At 43.7% G+C, this 15602-nt stretch overlaps 1 protein-coding gene across 1 annotated transcript; it reads right to left on the bottom strand.

Moving 5' to 3' along the window:
• Positions 1-515: 515 nt before the first annotated feature.
• LOC125095574 (syncytin-1-like) lies at positions 516-2083 on the bottom strand. Its single transcript, XM_047722035.1, is given in 2 exon segments — positions 516-1885; positions 1961-2083. A coding segment is annotated over 1 exon segment (1314 nt). The 5' UTR covers positions 1830-1885; positions 1961-2083.
• Between the last annotated feature and the right edge of the window lie 13519 nt (positions 2084-15602).

Below are 15602 nucleotides of genomic sequence, written 5' to 3'. Positions count from 1 at the left end.
AGGTCTTGTGGTGGGAACTTTTACCATCTTAAGTAGTCCTTTCTGCCAGCCCAACATTCCGACCTTTTGCTTAATATAATGGTGCCAGGGGCGTTGACTCAGTTCTGGCTACTTCCTGCTGACAGGGGGCGTCGTCATAGGGGTAGTCGGAAGTGGGCAGGAGAGAGTAGGGCTGGAGGAGGAGTTGATTGACAGACACTCGGGCAAGTTCTTGTAGGCGACCCTGCAAGTATCATAAAAGACGGGGAGCAACCGAGACTAGAAGGAGGATTATGCATACAGGTCCCGCCAGAGGGAGTAGCCAGGTTACCCAGGTGAAGGGGTCCAGGCCCCAGGAGGACGTGTCTCGCCGCCCTGCTTGGATTCGATCCCTGAGTTCTTTGATCCTGGAGGTAACTATACCTGACTGGTTAACAAAGTAACAACATTCTTCATTTAAGTATAGGCAGGTCCCCCCTTTTTCAGCAGTCAGAAGGTCTAAGTCAGAAGGTCTAAGGTCTAAGACTTCTAAGCAGTCAGAAGGTCTGGTTCTGCAGGGCTAAGGCCGCCAGGCTGGTAACTTGCATCTGTAGGGCTGTGAGGGAGTCAGCAACCCGTTCCATGTCATCATTCAGGGCTTGGGAGAGTTTGTAATAAAAGTCTATGGAAGTTCCTATCCCTGCTGTTCCGGTTGCCACCCCTGTAGCTATTCCTGCCCCTATTATGAATGGGAGGGAGGCAGCCCTTCTTCCATGGTGTTGGGGGAATAGGAAGGAATGTAGCTGGGATTCAGAGTAGATGGTGGTAGAAGGAGATAGTAGAATGAATATACAGTCTAGGGAGTCATTAGTGGTCAGGCAGCGATAGGTTCCCTGAGGGCACAAGAGAAATATTCCCGAGGGAGTACAGTACAGGAGGGAGGAGTTAGTGATGTTAGCAGCTGCGGTGGTAAGGGGGGAGGACACATTAATAATAGGTATGTTTCCCCCAATGGGGCCAATATGAACCATATTATTTGTGGTCGTGGAGTTGGGGAGTGGCCAGTCAATAGGGAGGGGTACCCCTACGATGTTGGAACGTGTTAAAAAAGGGAAACAGATCCAGCAGTCACTGTCACCGTTCCTCGACACATTTCACCATACGTTGTAACTAGAGTTCAGGAGGGCCACTGTCCGTTGTTCAGTGGTAGGGACTTTTTGTATGCTACCAAGATTGATGCCCTTATAGACTGGGTCGCTGAGGGTTTGGAGTTGTTTAGTCAGGTCCGTGACCACTGTTTTAGTGCGTTCGTGGCTAGCCTGGTCCTGGACACCCCCCCCCCCCCGCGCCCCGTCAGAGAGACCGACATGACCCAGATAGGTCCAGCAAACTTTTCCATACCTGGGGTAGATGTTGCAGGGGGCAATACAGCATTTGGCTGTCACGAGATCAGAGACCCAATAGGTTTTCTGGTCATACGTACAGGTTGTTGGTTCCTTTCCCAGGTAGCAGGTTGCAGGCATATAGGTAAAGGCTGAAAAATAGCGAGAGGTACCTGAACCCCTCATGCAGCTAGACTCACATGGTTCCGCCTGGTTTGTCTGGATTAGAAGGAATATAAGAAGGCACCCTAACCAAGTGGAGTTTGGTGGGACCTGCCATCTGGGAAGTCCAATCAGTATCTGTGCGTGCCCGTTTGAGATTGTTGATATGTACCCATGCAGAGTGCCCCAACAGTTTCGCAGCAGTTGGGGTGGTAAGGACAACCGTATGAGGCCCGGTCCACTGGGTTTGTAAGGAACCTGGTTGCAAGCTTTTGAGGAGGACCTGTTCCCCAGGAGATAGATCTCGTATACCCACTTCGGAAGCATGGTCGCTTGGGGCTGGGATGACAGTGTCGGCGTGGGCCCTTAAGAGAGCTCGGAGGAGAGTGAGGTAAGGTAGATAGGATAAAAGAAGCGGGGAAATGGCCGGAAGGATATGATTTATAAGAAAGGGCCGGCTGTATAGTAATTCAAATGGGCTTAAGCCCGAAGGCCCGCAGGGCGTAGTCCAGAGTCTGGTGAGAGCCAGGGGCAGAAGTGTGGGCCGGGAAAGGTGGGTCTCTAGGGTAAGTTTGGTGAGTTGGGCTTTTAGCAGCCTGTTGGCCTTTTCTACCTTACCCGATGACTGTGGGTGGTTCGGGATATGACGTTTCCAGGTTATGTTGAGACTCTCAGCTACCTGTTAGGTTACACTGGAGATGAAGGCGGGTCCGTTGTCTGACTGGAGGGTCTGGGGCAATCTGAACCTCGGAATGATGTGCTCGATGATTATTGTAGCCACCACGTCCGCTGTCTCCCGAGCCGTGGGGTATGCCTCGATCCAGCCTGTGAACTATCAACCAAGGTTAATAGGTAGCGAAAGGTTTTATGGCGAGGCATGTGAGTGAAGTCCAGTTGCCAGTCTTCCCCTGGCTGATGACCTCAGAGCTGATGGTTAGGCCCTGGTCTGCGGATTCCTCCTTGTGGATTCACTGGCGAACAGGTTTTACAAGCCCTATGGACAACTTCGATTACCTTAGATAAGGAAGGATGATAGAACAATGGCTGAAGAAATTGGTGAAGAGCCTTAGGGCCAATATGGAGGGATCGGTGGATGTCAGTAATTAAGGTGTGCGCGCCAGATTGCCTGGCAGGGCAATCCTGTCCTGAATGTAGATCCACCCCTTATTTCCGATCTTTCCTCCCCGTGCCTGGAGGTTTGTGTTTCCTTTGCAGAGTAGGAAGGCTGGTGAGGGGTGTTAAGAAAGAGGATAGGAGACGCAGGGGTATTTAAGGCCATTTGTCTGGCCACTGAGTCTGCCCTGTTGTTACCCAGGGAGACCAGATCCTTGGCCGTTTGGTGGCCTCGACAGTGAACAACTGCTACCTCAGCAGGCAGACTAAGGGCCTCAAGCAACTTGGCGATGAGGGGTCCATTAGCTATAGGGGTGCCCTTGGTGGTTAGGAGCCCCCGTTCTTGCCAAAGAGCAGTGTGTGTGTGAGTTATGAGGTAGGCATATTTTGAATCAGTGTAAATGGTGACTCGTTGTCCCCTCGACAGGTGTAATGCCCTGGTGAGAGCTACGAGTTCAGCCTTCTGGGAGGTGGTTCCGATGGGGAGGGGAGCCATCTCTAATACCGCATCTGTGGTGACCACAGCATAAGCAGCATGTCTTTGGCCATCTAAGGCCAGGAGGGAACTGCCGTCCACAAAGAGTACGCAGTCAGGGTTGGATAGCGGTTGATCAGAGAGACCAGGATGGAGAGGAGTGAGGTCCTCTATAAGTTGTAGGCAGGAATGGACGGGTTCATGGGTGGGCAAGGGTATAGGCAGTAAAGTTGCGAGGTTTAAGCAGGGGGAGGTAGAGAGAGAGATATGCGGGTTTTCTAGGAATAGCAGATGGAATAGTTGGAGACGAGAAGGAGTCAGATGGGCCAGGGATCTGTGGCTAAGGAGGTCTGTGAGTCGGTGGGGAGAGTAAACCGTGATGGGCTGCCCTAAGGTAAGTTTGAGGGCCTCCTTTGTAAGAAAAGCAGCTGCCGCTAGGGCCCTGAGGCAGGGCTGCCATCCCTGGAGAGTGACATCCAGTTGCTTGGACAGGTAGGCTATAGCCCTATGGTAGGCCCCACCAGTTGTGTAAGGAGGCTGGTGGCCAAGCCAGAACGCTCATCAGTGTAGAGATGGAATGGTTTAGAGAGATCGGGTAGGGCTAAGACCGGCCTGGTAGTAAGGCGGTCCCTTAGTTTAGAAAATGAGTGGCTGATCGAAGTGGAATCAGTTAGGGGACCCTGGGGAGTCTCTTTAGCTGCCTGGTACAGAGGATGAGCCAGGATAGAGAAATTTGGAATCCAATGTCTGAAGAACCCAACCAGTCCAAGAAAAGATAGTATTTCATCCACCGTTTGGGGAGGTTGAAGTTCTTGGAGGAGTCGTATGCGGTCCCCAGTAAGGGACTTAGAAGTAGGAGTCAGAAGTATGCCCAGGTAGGTAACCGAAGGGGCACACAATTGGGCCTTAGAAGGGGTGACTCGATATCCCTTGGCCCCCAGGAAGTTAAGTAGGGTGGAGGTGTCGTCTTGGGAGACTGAGAGGGAGGGGCTACAGAGGAGGAGGTCATCCACATATTGTAGTAGAGTACTGGCCTTAAGGATGCACTGCTGTAAGTCTGTGGTCAAGGCCTGGCCGAAAATGTGGGGGCTGTCCCTGAACCCCTGGGGTAGGACAGTCCAAGTTAGTTGTCCAGAAGCATGCATGTCGGGATCCTCCCAGGTGAAGGCAAAAAGAAAAAAGGAATCAGGGTGCAAAGGGACAGTCAAAAAGGCGTCCTTTAGGTCCAGTACTGTAAAGTGAGAGGTGTTTGGGGGAACGCGAGACAATAGGGTGTAGGCGTTAGGAACGACTGGGTGGAGGGGGACTACGGCCTCGTTGATAAGCCTAAGGTTTTGTACCAGTCGGTAGGCCCCTGAGGGCTTACGAACTGGGAGGATAAGGGTGTTACAGGGGGAACTGATGGGGATCAGGAGTCCCTAACATTTAAGCCGTTCTATGATAGGTTTCAGGCCCCGGCGGTGGGCTAAGGAAATAGGAAACTGAGCTCGAGAGGGAAACTTGGAGTTATCCTTAAGCTGTACTTTGACTGGGGTAAGGTGGGAAGCAATGATGGGCTCTGAGGTGTCCCACACCTGAGGATCTACAGTAGGTAGGTCATCTAGAGCAGGGGTCGAGGGAGTGGAGAGGTGTAGGATGAGACGGGTTGAGATGGAGGGAGGGGAGGAAGGGGAGAGGCAGATGCCCTCAGTTTCTGGAGAATGTCCCTCCCCAGTAGAGGGACCAGGCAGGAAGGAATCACTAGGAACGTGTGGGAGAAGGGGAACCCATCCAGGTACAGGTGAGGGGAAGGGTCACCCTAGGATTGGAGGAGTTCCCGTCGATCCCCATAACAGTAATTGGTGAGGTTCGAGTAAGTCCCGAGTAGGAAGGCAGAACAGATTAGGTAACCCCCGTGTCCAGCAGAAAAGATATGGACTTACCCGCTACCTGGAGCATAACCCTGGGCTCGGCCTGGGTGAGAGAGGTGGCCGAGTCTGGGCTTCGTCAGTCGTCCTCCAATCCAAGCAGCTGAAAGGCTGGACTTACTGTCTCGGGGCGTCCCCCACGTTGAGGCGCCGAAGATACCCCGAGGTTAGGGCAGTCGGATTTCTAGTTGCCCATCAAATGTCATTGAGGACAAGGCCAAGTTGGCGGCTTTGGATTGGGGCACTGGCGAGCCCAATGTCCCTCAACCCCGCCTTTGAAACAGGCCCCCGGGGGGGGTGCGATTGGTTGCCCCTCTCTGCTGGCTCCCAGAGCCGGCCGGCCGCAGGGCTGCTACCAAGGCTTGGGTCTGCAACTGAACCTTTTGCTGGAGTCTGGCTTGTTGTTTAAGCTCAGCCGCCTCCTCACGGGAATTAAAGACCTTAAATGCCATTTTTACCAAGTCAGAAATGGGGGTCTGAGGGCCCTCCTCAGCCTTTTTTTAACTTTCTCCATATATCCGGTGCCGACTGAGAGATAAAATGAGTAGCTAGTACCGTGGCCCCTGCAGGAGAGGCAGGGTCCAAGCGAGTGTACTGGGTTAAAGCCTCAGTCAATTGGTTAAGAAACATGGCAGGGTTTTCGTCAGGGGACTGGACAATCTCCCTAATCCTGTCGTAATTAACGGCCTTATTAGAGGCTGCCTGCATGCTGGCTATGAGACATTGGACCATGCGGTCGAGGCGCCGGTGGCCATCTTGGCCATCCTGATAATCCCAACCTGGTTCTACAGCTGGGACCGCCTGGGCTCCAACTGGCATGGCAGCATCAGTGAGATGGACCTGATCTGCGTGCTCCTGGGCAGCAGCCTGGATGCGTTCCCTCTCCTCTGTGGTGAGGGTAGTGGTCTGGACCACATGTAAATCATGCCAGGTGAGGTCATAGGCTTGGGCCAGATATTGGAATTCTTTGATATAGTTAACAGGATTGGCCGAAAAGGAGCCCAAACGTTTCTCAATTTGGGAAAGGTCCTGTAGAGAGAAGGGCGCAGACTCAAACAACTCCTTCAGCTCCAGCAACCTCCCTTAGGGGCAGACTAACTCAGGGGATGGTTTCCTAGCCCTAGTACGGGTGGAGATGGGAGGGGAGGCTGGAGGGGACGGGAGGGAAGGTTGGGGGGGGCGCATCAGGAGCAACCTCAGGTTTTGGGGGTTGAGGGGATGAGACGGGAGTCGGGGTGGAAGAGACCGAAAGGGGGTTGGTTGGAGCAAGGGGGTTAGGGGGCGTAGGGAGAGAGGGACCTTGGGGTGGGGGATCGCAGTGAGGAGGAGGAGGAGCTGGGGGCCCTCTTGTTGGTGGATGGGTGAAGCTCTCCGTAGGTTCAGAGAGGGAAGACTCAGAGAAGGGAGACGGGGAGGAGAGGTCCGGTTCTTTGGAAGCAATGGGTGGCAGGGTAGGGGGAGGGGAGTGGGCCAAGAGGACCTGTGAGGTAGAGCAGTGAGAGCAGAGGGAGGGGCGAGAGCGCAGATTCCAGAAAGTCTGGACATAAGGGACCTCGACCCATTTGCCCTGGTGTTTGCAGAAATTGCCTAGGTCCATGAGAATCTGATAGTCAAATGTGCCTTCCGGAGGCCACTGGGACTGATTGTCTAATTGGTATTGTGGCCAAGTGATGGTACAATAATCTACGAGACGTCGCCTTCGCAGGTCCTGGTCTAGTTCCAGGGTTTTAAGATTGGCCAGCAGGCACCCCAGGGGTGTTTTAGAGTCGAATTTGGATTGGGAGGTCCCCATGATTCGTTGCCGGGCAACCCGAGGGCTGGAGGAAAGCGTCCCCTCGTCCACCACTGGGTTGAGGAAAAACTGTGTCAACTGCCGTAGAGGTTAGGACGTCTCCCAGCCTCTCAGAGTCACGGAGGTCACCTGGTGACCGTCGGGGTCCGCCCTGACACGGCCGCGATTAGGGCAGGGCTTTCCGGAGGGAGGCGCGGAATTGGGGGAAACTCACCACGGCTTCAGAAGTGGCCTTCGGAAAGGCGGGGCCGGTCCGGCTAGGGAAAGGAGAGAGCCTCCCCACTGGGGTGGGGGCTCAATCTCCTTCCCGGGTTTCACACCAAATGTAAAGTTTTTCCGGCGAGATAAGCACAACACCAAGCATAGTGGGTGCAAGGCAAGATTTATTAAAGGCCCTCTCCGGCACAATTTCAGGGCTCAGGTGAAGGAGAGCCAGGAAAATTGCGACGGGAGGAAGGCACTCTCGGGCGAGGTTCCACAACTCTGGGAGCAGAGTGGGGGAAGTCGCCCCTAAGGCAGGGAGGAAGGGGCTTTTAAGGGGTCTGGAGGGGAGCTCAGGGGTCTTTTGGCAAGTTTCCCTTATTCGGATATTTCACCTGCTCGTCGGGGTCCTATTGGTCCACCAGGGCCCGGAGCGGGGTCTCAGATTCCCACTTGTCAGGGTCCCATTTGTCCATAGGAGCCCAGGGCGGGGGTCTCAGATTCCTGCTTGGGGCTCTGTTCTCCTGTCCGAGCTCAGGTCTTGTGGTGGGAACTTTTACCATCTTAAGTAGCCCTTTCTGCAGCCCAACACTATTATTTTATCCTTTTCAAGGATAAAGTTCCCAAGTTTTATCAAATAAACTTTTTTTTATAAAAAATAAACATTCCAGTTATAAGCCAATCACTTCTAAAAACAAGCTAATATTGTTGGACACTTTAAAAATGATATCATACACCACAGGACCTCTTCTTTATAAGGCCACTACTTTAAAAATCAGGAGATTTAATTTATGTTCCTAATTAAAAAAAAAAAAAAAAAACACTTGAGAGTTAGACAAAATGAAGAGACAAAGGAGTATGCCCCAGATGTAAAAGGAGGACAAAATCACAGCAAAAGAGGCAAATGAATCAGAGATAAGAAATAAGAAATATACCTGGTTAAGAATTCCAAGTAGTGGTCATAAAGACACTCAATGGATTTGAGAAAAGAGTAGAAGATCTCAGTGAGACATTCAACAAAGACACAGAAAATATAAAAAAAAGAATCAGAGATAACTCAACAACTGAAATAAAATATATACTAGAGGTTTAAAGAAAAGGGGGGGGGGGACTACAAGAAGCAGAAGAAGAATTAGCAACCTGGAAAATGGGGAAGTAGTCAAGCTGAACAGCAAAACAGCAAAAGGAATTACAAGCTGAACAGCAAAAAGAATTACAAATGAAAAATGAGAAGAGGTTAAGGATACTCAATGACATCATCAAGTGTAATAACATTTGCATTATAGGAATCCTAAAAGAAGAAAAACAAGAGAGAGGAAAAGGGGGCAGAAAATTTATTTGAAGGAATAATAACTGTAAACTTTCCACATCTGGGGAAAGTAACAGACATCTATATCCAGATAGGACTGAGAGCTCCCATAGAAATTAATCTGAGGTCCACACCAAGACACATAAATAGTTAACATTGCAAAAAGTAGTGGTAAAGATAAAATTTTAAAAGCAGCAAGAGAAAATCAAACAATTAATATGAAAGGAACAGCATAAGGATATTAGATGATTTTTCAGCAGAAATTTTGAACATACCATGCTACTTTCTCTCTCTCTTTTTTTAAGATTTTATTTATTTATTTGACAGAGAGAGAGATCACAAATAGAGAGGCAGGCAGAGAGAAAGAGAGAAAGAGGAGGGAAGCAGGCTCCCTGCTGAGCAGAGAGCCCCATGTGGGGCTTGATCCCAGGACCCTGAGACTATGACCTGACCTAAAGGCAGAGGCTTAACCCACTGAGCCACCCAGGCAACCCATGCCACTCTCTTCTGACAGGCAAAGCACTGAAAACAAAAAAATCTGCAACCAAGAATACTCTACCCAACACAGTTAACACTAAGAATAGGAGAGATAGAGTATCCCAGACAAACAAAAGTTAAAGGAATTTATCACCACAAAACCAGATTTATGAGAAAAGTTAAAGGAAATTCTATAAGTGGAAAGGAAATGCCATCATCAGGAGTAAGGAAATTATGAAAAGGAAAAATTTAACAGGTAATATAAATATATAATAATAAAAAATTAAGTACTTATAAAACCAGTATGGAGTTTAAAGCACAAAAATAGCAAAATCAATTTTATCGATAAAAATCAGTCAAGGAATACACAAAAGAATGTAAAGTATAACATTATATACATAAAATGTGGGGGGAGAGGAGTAAAAATTCAGTGCTTTAGAATGGGTTCAATCTTAAGTGACCATCAACTTAATATAAATTGCCATATGCATAGGATATTATACCCAATGGCATAATGATATAACCTAATGGTAACCACACATCAAAAACCTGTAACAGTTACTCAAAAAATAAAAAGAAAGAAAACCAAGTTTATTACAAAAGAAGGCTATTAAGCCACAAAGGAAGAGAGAAATAGCAAAAGAAAAAAATAGGGAAGTACAAAACAACCATAAAACAATGAATAAAACAGAAGTACATACCTATCAAGAATTACTTTTGAATGCAAATAGAGTAAATGCTTCAATCAAAAGACATAGGGTGGAAGAATAGATAAAAAACCAAGTTGTCCCTATAAGAGACTCACTTCAGACCTAAAGATACAAGCATATTAAAGGAAAAAGGATGGAAAAACATTTACAATGCAAACAGAAGCAAAAATAAAGCAGGGGTAGGAAGACTTCTATCAGACAAAATAGACTTTAAAACAAAGACTTTATCAAGAGACAAAAAGGGACACCACATAACAATAAAGGGAAAAATCCAACAGGATATAACAACTATAAGTATTCATGTACCCAATATAGAAGCACCTAAACACATACAGCAACTATTAACAGACAAAAAGGAAGAAATTGGCAGTAATACAATAATAGTAGGGAACTTTAACACCCCACTTACATCAATGGATAGATCATCCAGACAGAAAGTCATAAGAGACCAGGCTCTCTGAAGGACACATTGCACCAGATGGATCTAACAGATATATTTAGATCATTCCATCCAAGAACAGCAGAAAGCACTTTTTTTTTTTCAAGTGAACAGGGAACATTCTTCAGAAGAGATCACACGTCAGGCCACAAAAAACATCTTAATAAGTGTAAGAAGACTGAAATCATATCTTGCATTTTTTTTTTCTGACTGCAACAGTATGAAACTAGAAATCACCCACAGGGGAAATAAATCTCAATAGGACAAAAATACATAGAAGCTAAATTACATGTTACTAAACAATCAATTGGTCAACCAAGAAATCAAAGAGGAAATAAAAAAATATATTGGACAAATGAAATGAAAACAAAATGGTTCACAATCTCTGGGACAGTGAAAATTGTTTTAAGAAAGAAGAGTATAGCAATCTATCAATCTCAAATAAACAACCTACTTTTTTTTTTTAATTTCTTTTCAGCATAACAGTATTCAATATTGTTTTTGCACCACACCCAGTGCTCCATGTAATACGTGCCCTCCCTAATACCCACCACCTTCTTCCACCAACCTCCCACCCCGTGCCCCTTCAAGACGCTCAGGTTGTTTTTCAGAGTCCATAGTCTCTCATGGTTCACCTCCCCTTCCAATTTCCCTCAACTCCCTTCTCCTCTCCATCTCCCCATGTCCTCCATGTTATTTGTTATGCTCCACAAATAAGTGAAACCATATGATAATTGACTCTCTCTGCTTGACTTATTTCACTCAGCATTATCTCTTCCAGCCCCATCCATATTGCTACAAAAGTTGGGTATTCATCCTTTCTGATAGAGGCATAATACTCCATAGTATATATGGACCACATCTTCCTTATCCATTCATCCATTGAAGGGCATCTATCCAGGATCTATAAAGAACTCCTCAAATTCAGCACACAAAACAGATAATCATATCAAAAAATGGGCAGAAGATATGAATAGACACTTCTCCAATGAAGACATACAAATGGCTATCAGACACATGAAAAAATGTTCATCATCACTAGCCATCAGGGAGATTCAAATTAAAACCACATTGAGATACCACCTTATACCAGTTAGAATGGCCAAAATTAGCAAGACAGGAAAAAACATGTGTTGGAGAGGATGTGGAGAAAGGGAAACCCTCTTACACTGTTGGTGGGAATGCAAGTTGGTGCAGCCACTTTGGAGAACAGTGTGGAGATTCCTCAAGAACTTAAAAATAGTGCTTCCCTATGACCCTGCAATTGCACTACTGGGTATTTACCCCAAAGATACAGATGTAGTGAAAAAACAACCTACTTTTATACATAAAGGAGCTAAAAAAACAAATGCCATCCAGTAGAAGGAAGGACATAATAAAGATTAGAGCAGAAATAAATGAAATAGAAACTTAACAATATAAAAGATCAATGAGGGGCGCCTGGGTGGCTCAGTGGGTTAAGCCTCTGCCTTCGGCTCAGGTCATGATCCCAGGGCCCTGGGATCAAGCCCCGCATTGGGCTCTCTGCTCAGCAGGGAGCCTGCTTCCTTCCTCTTTCTCTGTCTGCCTCTCTGCCTACTTGTGATCTCTGTCAAATAAACAAATAAAATCTTTAAAAAAATCAATGAAATCTAGAGCTGATTCCTTGAAAAGGCAAATAAAATTGATATTTAGCCAGACACATCATGAACAAAAACAAAAAACAAAAAAGACTCAATCAAATGAAAGAGGAGAAATAACAAACACCGCAGAAAAACAAAGGATTAGGAGATTGAAAAATTATATGCCAACAAATTGGATAACCTAGAAGAAATGAATAAATTACTAGAAATATACAATCAGTCAAAATTGAATCAGGAATAAATAAAAAATCTGAACAGACTGATTACAGCGTCCATAATAAAAAAAAGTCTCCCAACAAACAAAAGTCCATGGCCAAATGGCTTCACAGGTGAATTCTACCAAATTTTTCAAGAAGAGTTGAACTGGTGACTCAGTTGGTGAAGAATCTGCCTTTGGCTCAGGTCATGATCCCAGCGTCCTGGGATTGAGCCGCACATCAAGCTCCCTGATTAGTGGGGATTCTGCTTCTCTCTTTCTCACTCTCCCTCTGCTCATGCTCGTTCTCTCTCCCTCTCTCTCAAAAAAAAAAAAAAAAAGAAGAAGAAAAGAAAGAAGAGTTAAAAACTCTTCTCAAACTATTCCAAAATTTGGAAGAGGAATAAAAGCTTCCAGTTTCATTCTACAAGGCCAGCATTACCTGCTACCAAAACTGGACAAAGACACTAGGAAAGAAACAACAAAAACTACAGGCCAATGTTTCTGATGAACACAAACACAAAAATCCTCAACAAAGTATTAGCAAATCAAATTCAACAATACATTTTTAAAAAAATCATTCACCATAAGCAAGTGGGTATTCCAGTGATTCAAGGGTTCAATATTCTCAAATCAATCAACATGATACATCCCAATAATAAGAAGAAGGGTAAAAAAACATATCTCAAAATATACACAGAAACCATTTGATGAAACACAACATCCACTCATCATAAAAATTCTCAACAAAGTAGGTTTAGAGGGAATGTACCTCAATATAATGAACACTACATATGAAAAACTACTGCTAACATCATACTCAATAGTGAAAAACTGAGAGCTTTACTTCTAATATCAGGCACAACACAAGAATGCCCACTCTATTTTTATTCAACATACTACTAAGTTTTTGCCACAACAATCAGACAAGTAAAAGAAAATGCATTCATATTGGTAAGAAAAAAAGTAAAATTCTCATTATTTGCAGATAACATACTATATACAGAAAACCCTAAAGACTCCATCAAAAACGTACCAGAATTGATAAATGAATTCAGTACAGTCACAGGTTAAAAAAATTAATATACAGAAATCTGATGCATTTCTACATACTAATAATAAAGTAGCAGAAAGAGAAACTAAGAAAATAATCCTATTTATAATTTCACCAAAAAGAATAAAATATCCAGGTATGAATTTAACCAAGGAGGTGAAAGATCTAAACTCTGAAAACTATAAACTGTTGATAGAAGAAATTGAAGATAATGCAAATGGAAGATACTCCTTGCTCATATATTGGGAGAATGAATATTGTTAAAGTGTCCACACCACCCAAGCAATCTACAGATTTAATGCAATTTCTATAAAAATACCAACGTTTTTCACAGAACAAATAATATTAAAATTGCTGGAACAATAATTAACTAATTAATTGTTGGAACCACAAAAGACCCCAAATAGCCAAAGCAATCTTAAAACAGAAGAACAAAGCTGTAAATATCATAATCCCATATTTCAAGTTATACTACAAAGCTGCAATAGTAATCAAAACAGTATGGTACAAGCACAAAAATAGACACATAAATCAATGGATTTGAAAAAAGAGCTCAGAAATAAACTCAGACTTATATGGTCAATCTATGACAAAGGAGGCAAGACTATACAATGGGGAAAAGACAAGTCTCTTCAGCAAATGGTACTGGGAAAACTGTATGGCTACATGCAAAAGAAGGAATTTGGACCACCTTCTCACATGATACACAAAAGTAAACTCATAACGTATTTATTTGCCTTTCTCTGACTGACCTATTTCTCTTACCATTATACCTTCTGGGCCTGTCCATGTCATTGCAAAAGGCAAGATTTCATTCTTTTTTATGACTGAGTAGTATTCCATATAAATTTTATATATATATATATATATATATATATATATATATATATAATGGAATATATACAGGCATCAAAATGGGTACCTGAAACTAATCTAACATTGTATGTTAATTATACTTCAATTAAAAATAAATAAAAATCAAAACCACCATGAGATATCACCTCACACCAGTCAGAATGGCTAAAATTAACAAGTCAGGAAATGACAGATGCTGGCGAGGATGCGGAGAAAGGGGAACCCTCCTACACTGTTGGTGGGAATGCAAGCTGGTGCAACCACTCTGGAAAACAGCATGGAGGTTCCTCAAAATGTTGAAAATAGAACTACCCTATGACCCAGCAATTGCACTGCTGGGTATTTACCCTAAAGATACAAACGTAGTGATCCGAAGGGGCACGTGCACCCGAATGTTTATAGCAGCAATGTCTACAATAGCCAAACTATGGAAAGAACCTAGATGTCCATCTACAGACGAATGGATAAAGAAGATGTGTTATATATACACAATGGAATACTATGCAGCCATCAAAAGAAATGAAATCTTGCCATTTGCGACGACGTGGATGGAACTAGAGGGTATCATGCTTAGCGAAATAAGTCAATCGGAGAAAGACAACTATCATATGATCTCCCTGATATGAGGGAGAGGAGATGCAACATGGGGGGGTTAAGGGGGTAGGAGAAGAGTAAATGAAACAAGATGGGATTGGGAGGGAGACAAACCATAAGTGACTCTTAATCTCATAAAACAAACTGAGGGTTGATGGGGGGAGGGGGTTGGGAGGGGGGGTGGGGTTATGGATATTGGGGAGGGTATGTGCTATGGTGAGTGCTGTTAAGTGTGTATACCTGGCGATTCGCAGACCTGTACCCCTGGGGATAAAATATATGTTTATAGATTAAAAAAATTTAAAAAAAAATTAAAAAAAAAATAAATAAATAAAAATATAAATCTTATATATATAATCTTTATCTATTTATGTATGGATTGACTTTGGCTTGCTAAGTAATTCATATATAATTACATATGATCCAATAATTCCACTATTGGCTATTTATCCAAAGAAAATGAAAACATTTATTCAAAAAGATACAAGCATCCTTATGTTTATTGTGGCATTATTTATAATAGCCAAGATATAGAAGTAACCAAATGTCTATCAACAGATGAATGATAAAGATGATGTGGTATATATATATATATATATATATATATATATATATATATAAAATAGATTATAATGGTAATGTGGTATATATATGTATTATATATATATACATACACACACACACACACACACTACAATATTACTCAGGCATAAAAAAAAGAATGAAATCTTGTCATTTTTAACAATACACACAAGCTTGTAGATATGTTAAATGAAATAAGTTGGAAGAAAAACAAATACCACATAGTTTTACTCATATGTGGATTTTAAGAAGCAAAACAAGTGAACAAAGGAAAAAAAAGAGAAAAAAATATTCTTAAATACAGAGAACCAGTAGTTGCCAGAAAGTTGGTGTGTGGAGGGTGGTGAATAGATGGGTGAAATAAATAAAGAAGATTAAGAGTACACTTATGTTAATAAGCACTGGAAAATATAGAATTGCTGAATCATTATTTTGGGCACCTGAAACTAATCTAATATTGTATGTTAATTATATTTCAATTAAAAATAAAAAAAAATAAAAATCTTGACCCTAACATAAAAAAAACAACATGTACTGCTTTCAAGGAAGTAGAATAAATATAATCTCTTTTAGGTGCTGGTGAAGAACTTGGGGTCTAGAGTCAGAGTTTCCAGATTTGAATTCTAGCTTCACCTTTCAGTATCTGTATAAAGATAAATTATTCAATCTTTGTGACTCAGTTAACTAACTGGCAGCTTAGTTACTTAGCTACCTAACAAAATGGGCATCAAAAGGGTATACCACATGTGATTATTATGAGTATAAAATGAATGA

The sequence above is a fragment of the Lutra lutra genome, chromosome 3, assembly GCF_902655055.1.
Source record: "Lutra lutra chromosome 3, mLutLut1.2, whole genome shotgun sequence".
In the NCBI taxonomy this organism is placed as follows: domain Eukaryota; kingdom Metazoa; phylum Chordata; class Mammalia; order Carnivora; family Mustelidae; genus Lutra; species Lutra lutra.
The sequence above is the reverse complement of the archived record's forward strand: the minus strand, read 5'-3'. Positions and strand labels throughout refer to the sequence as shown.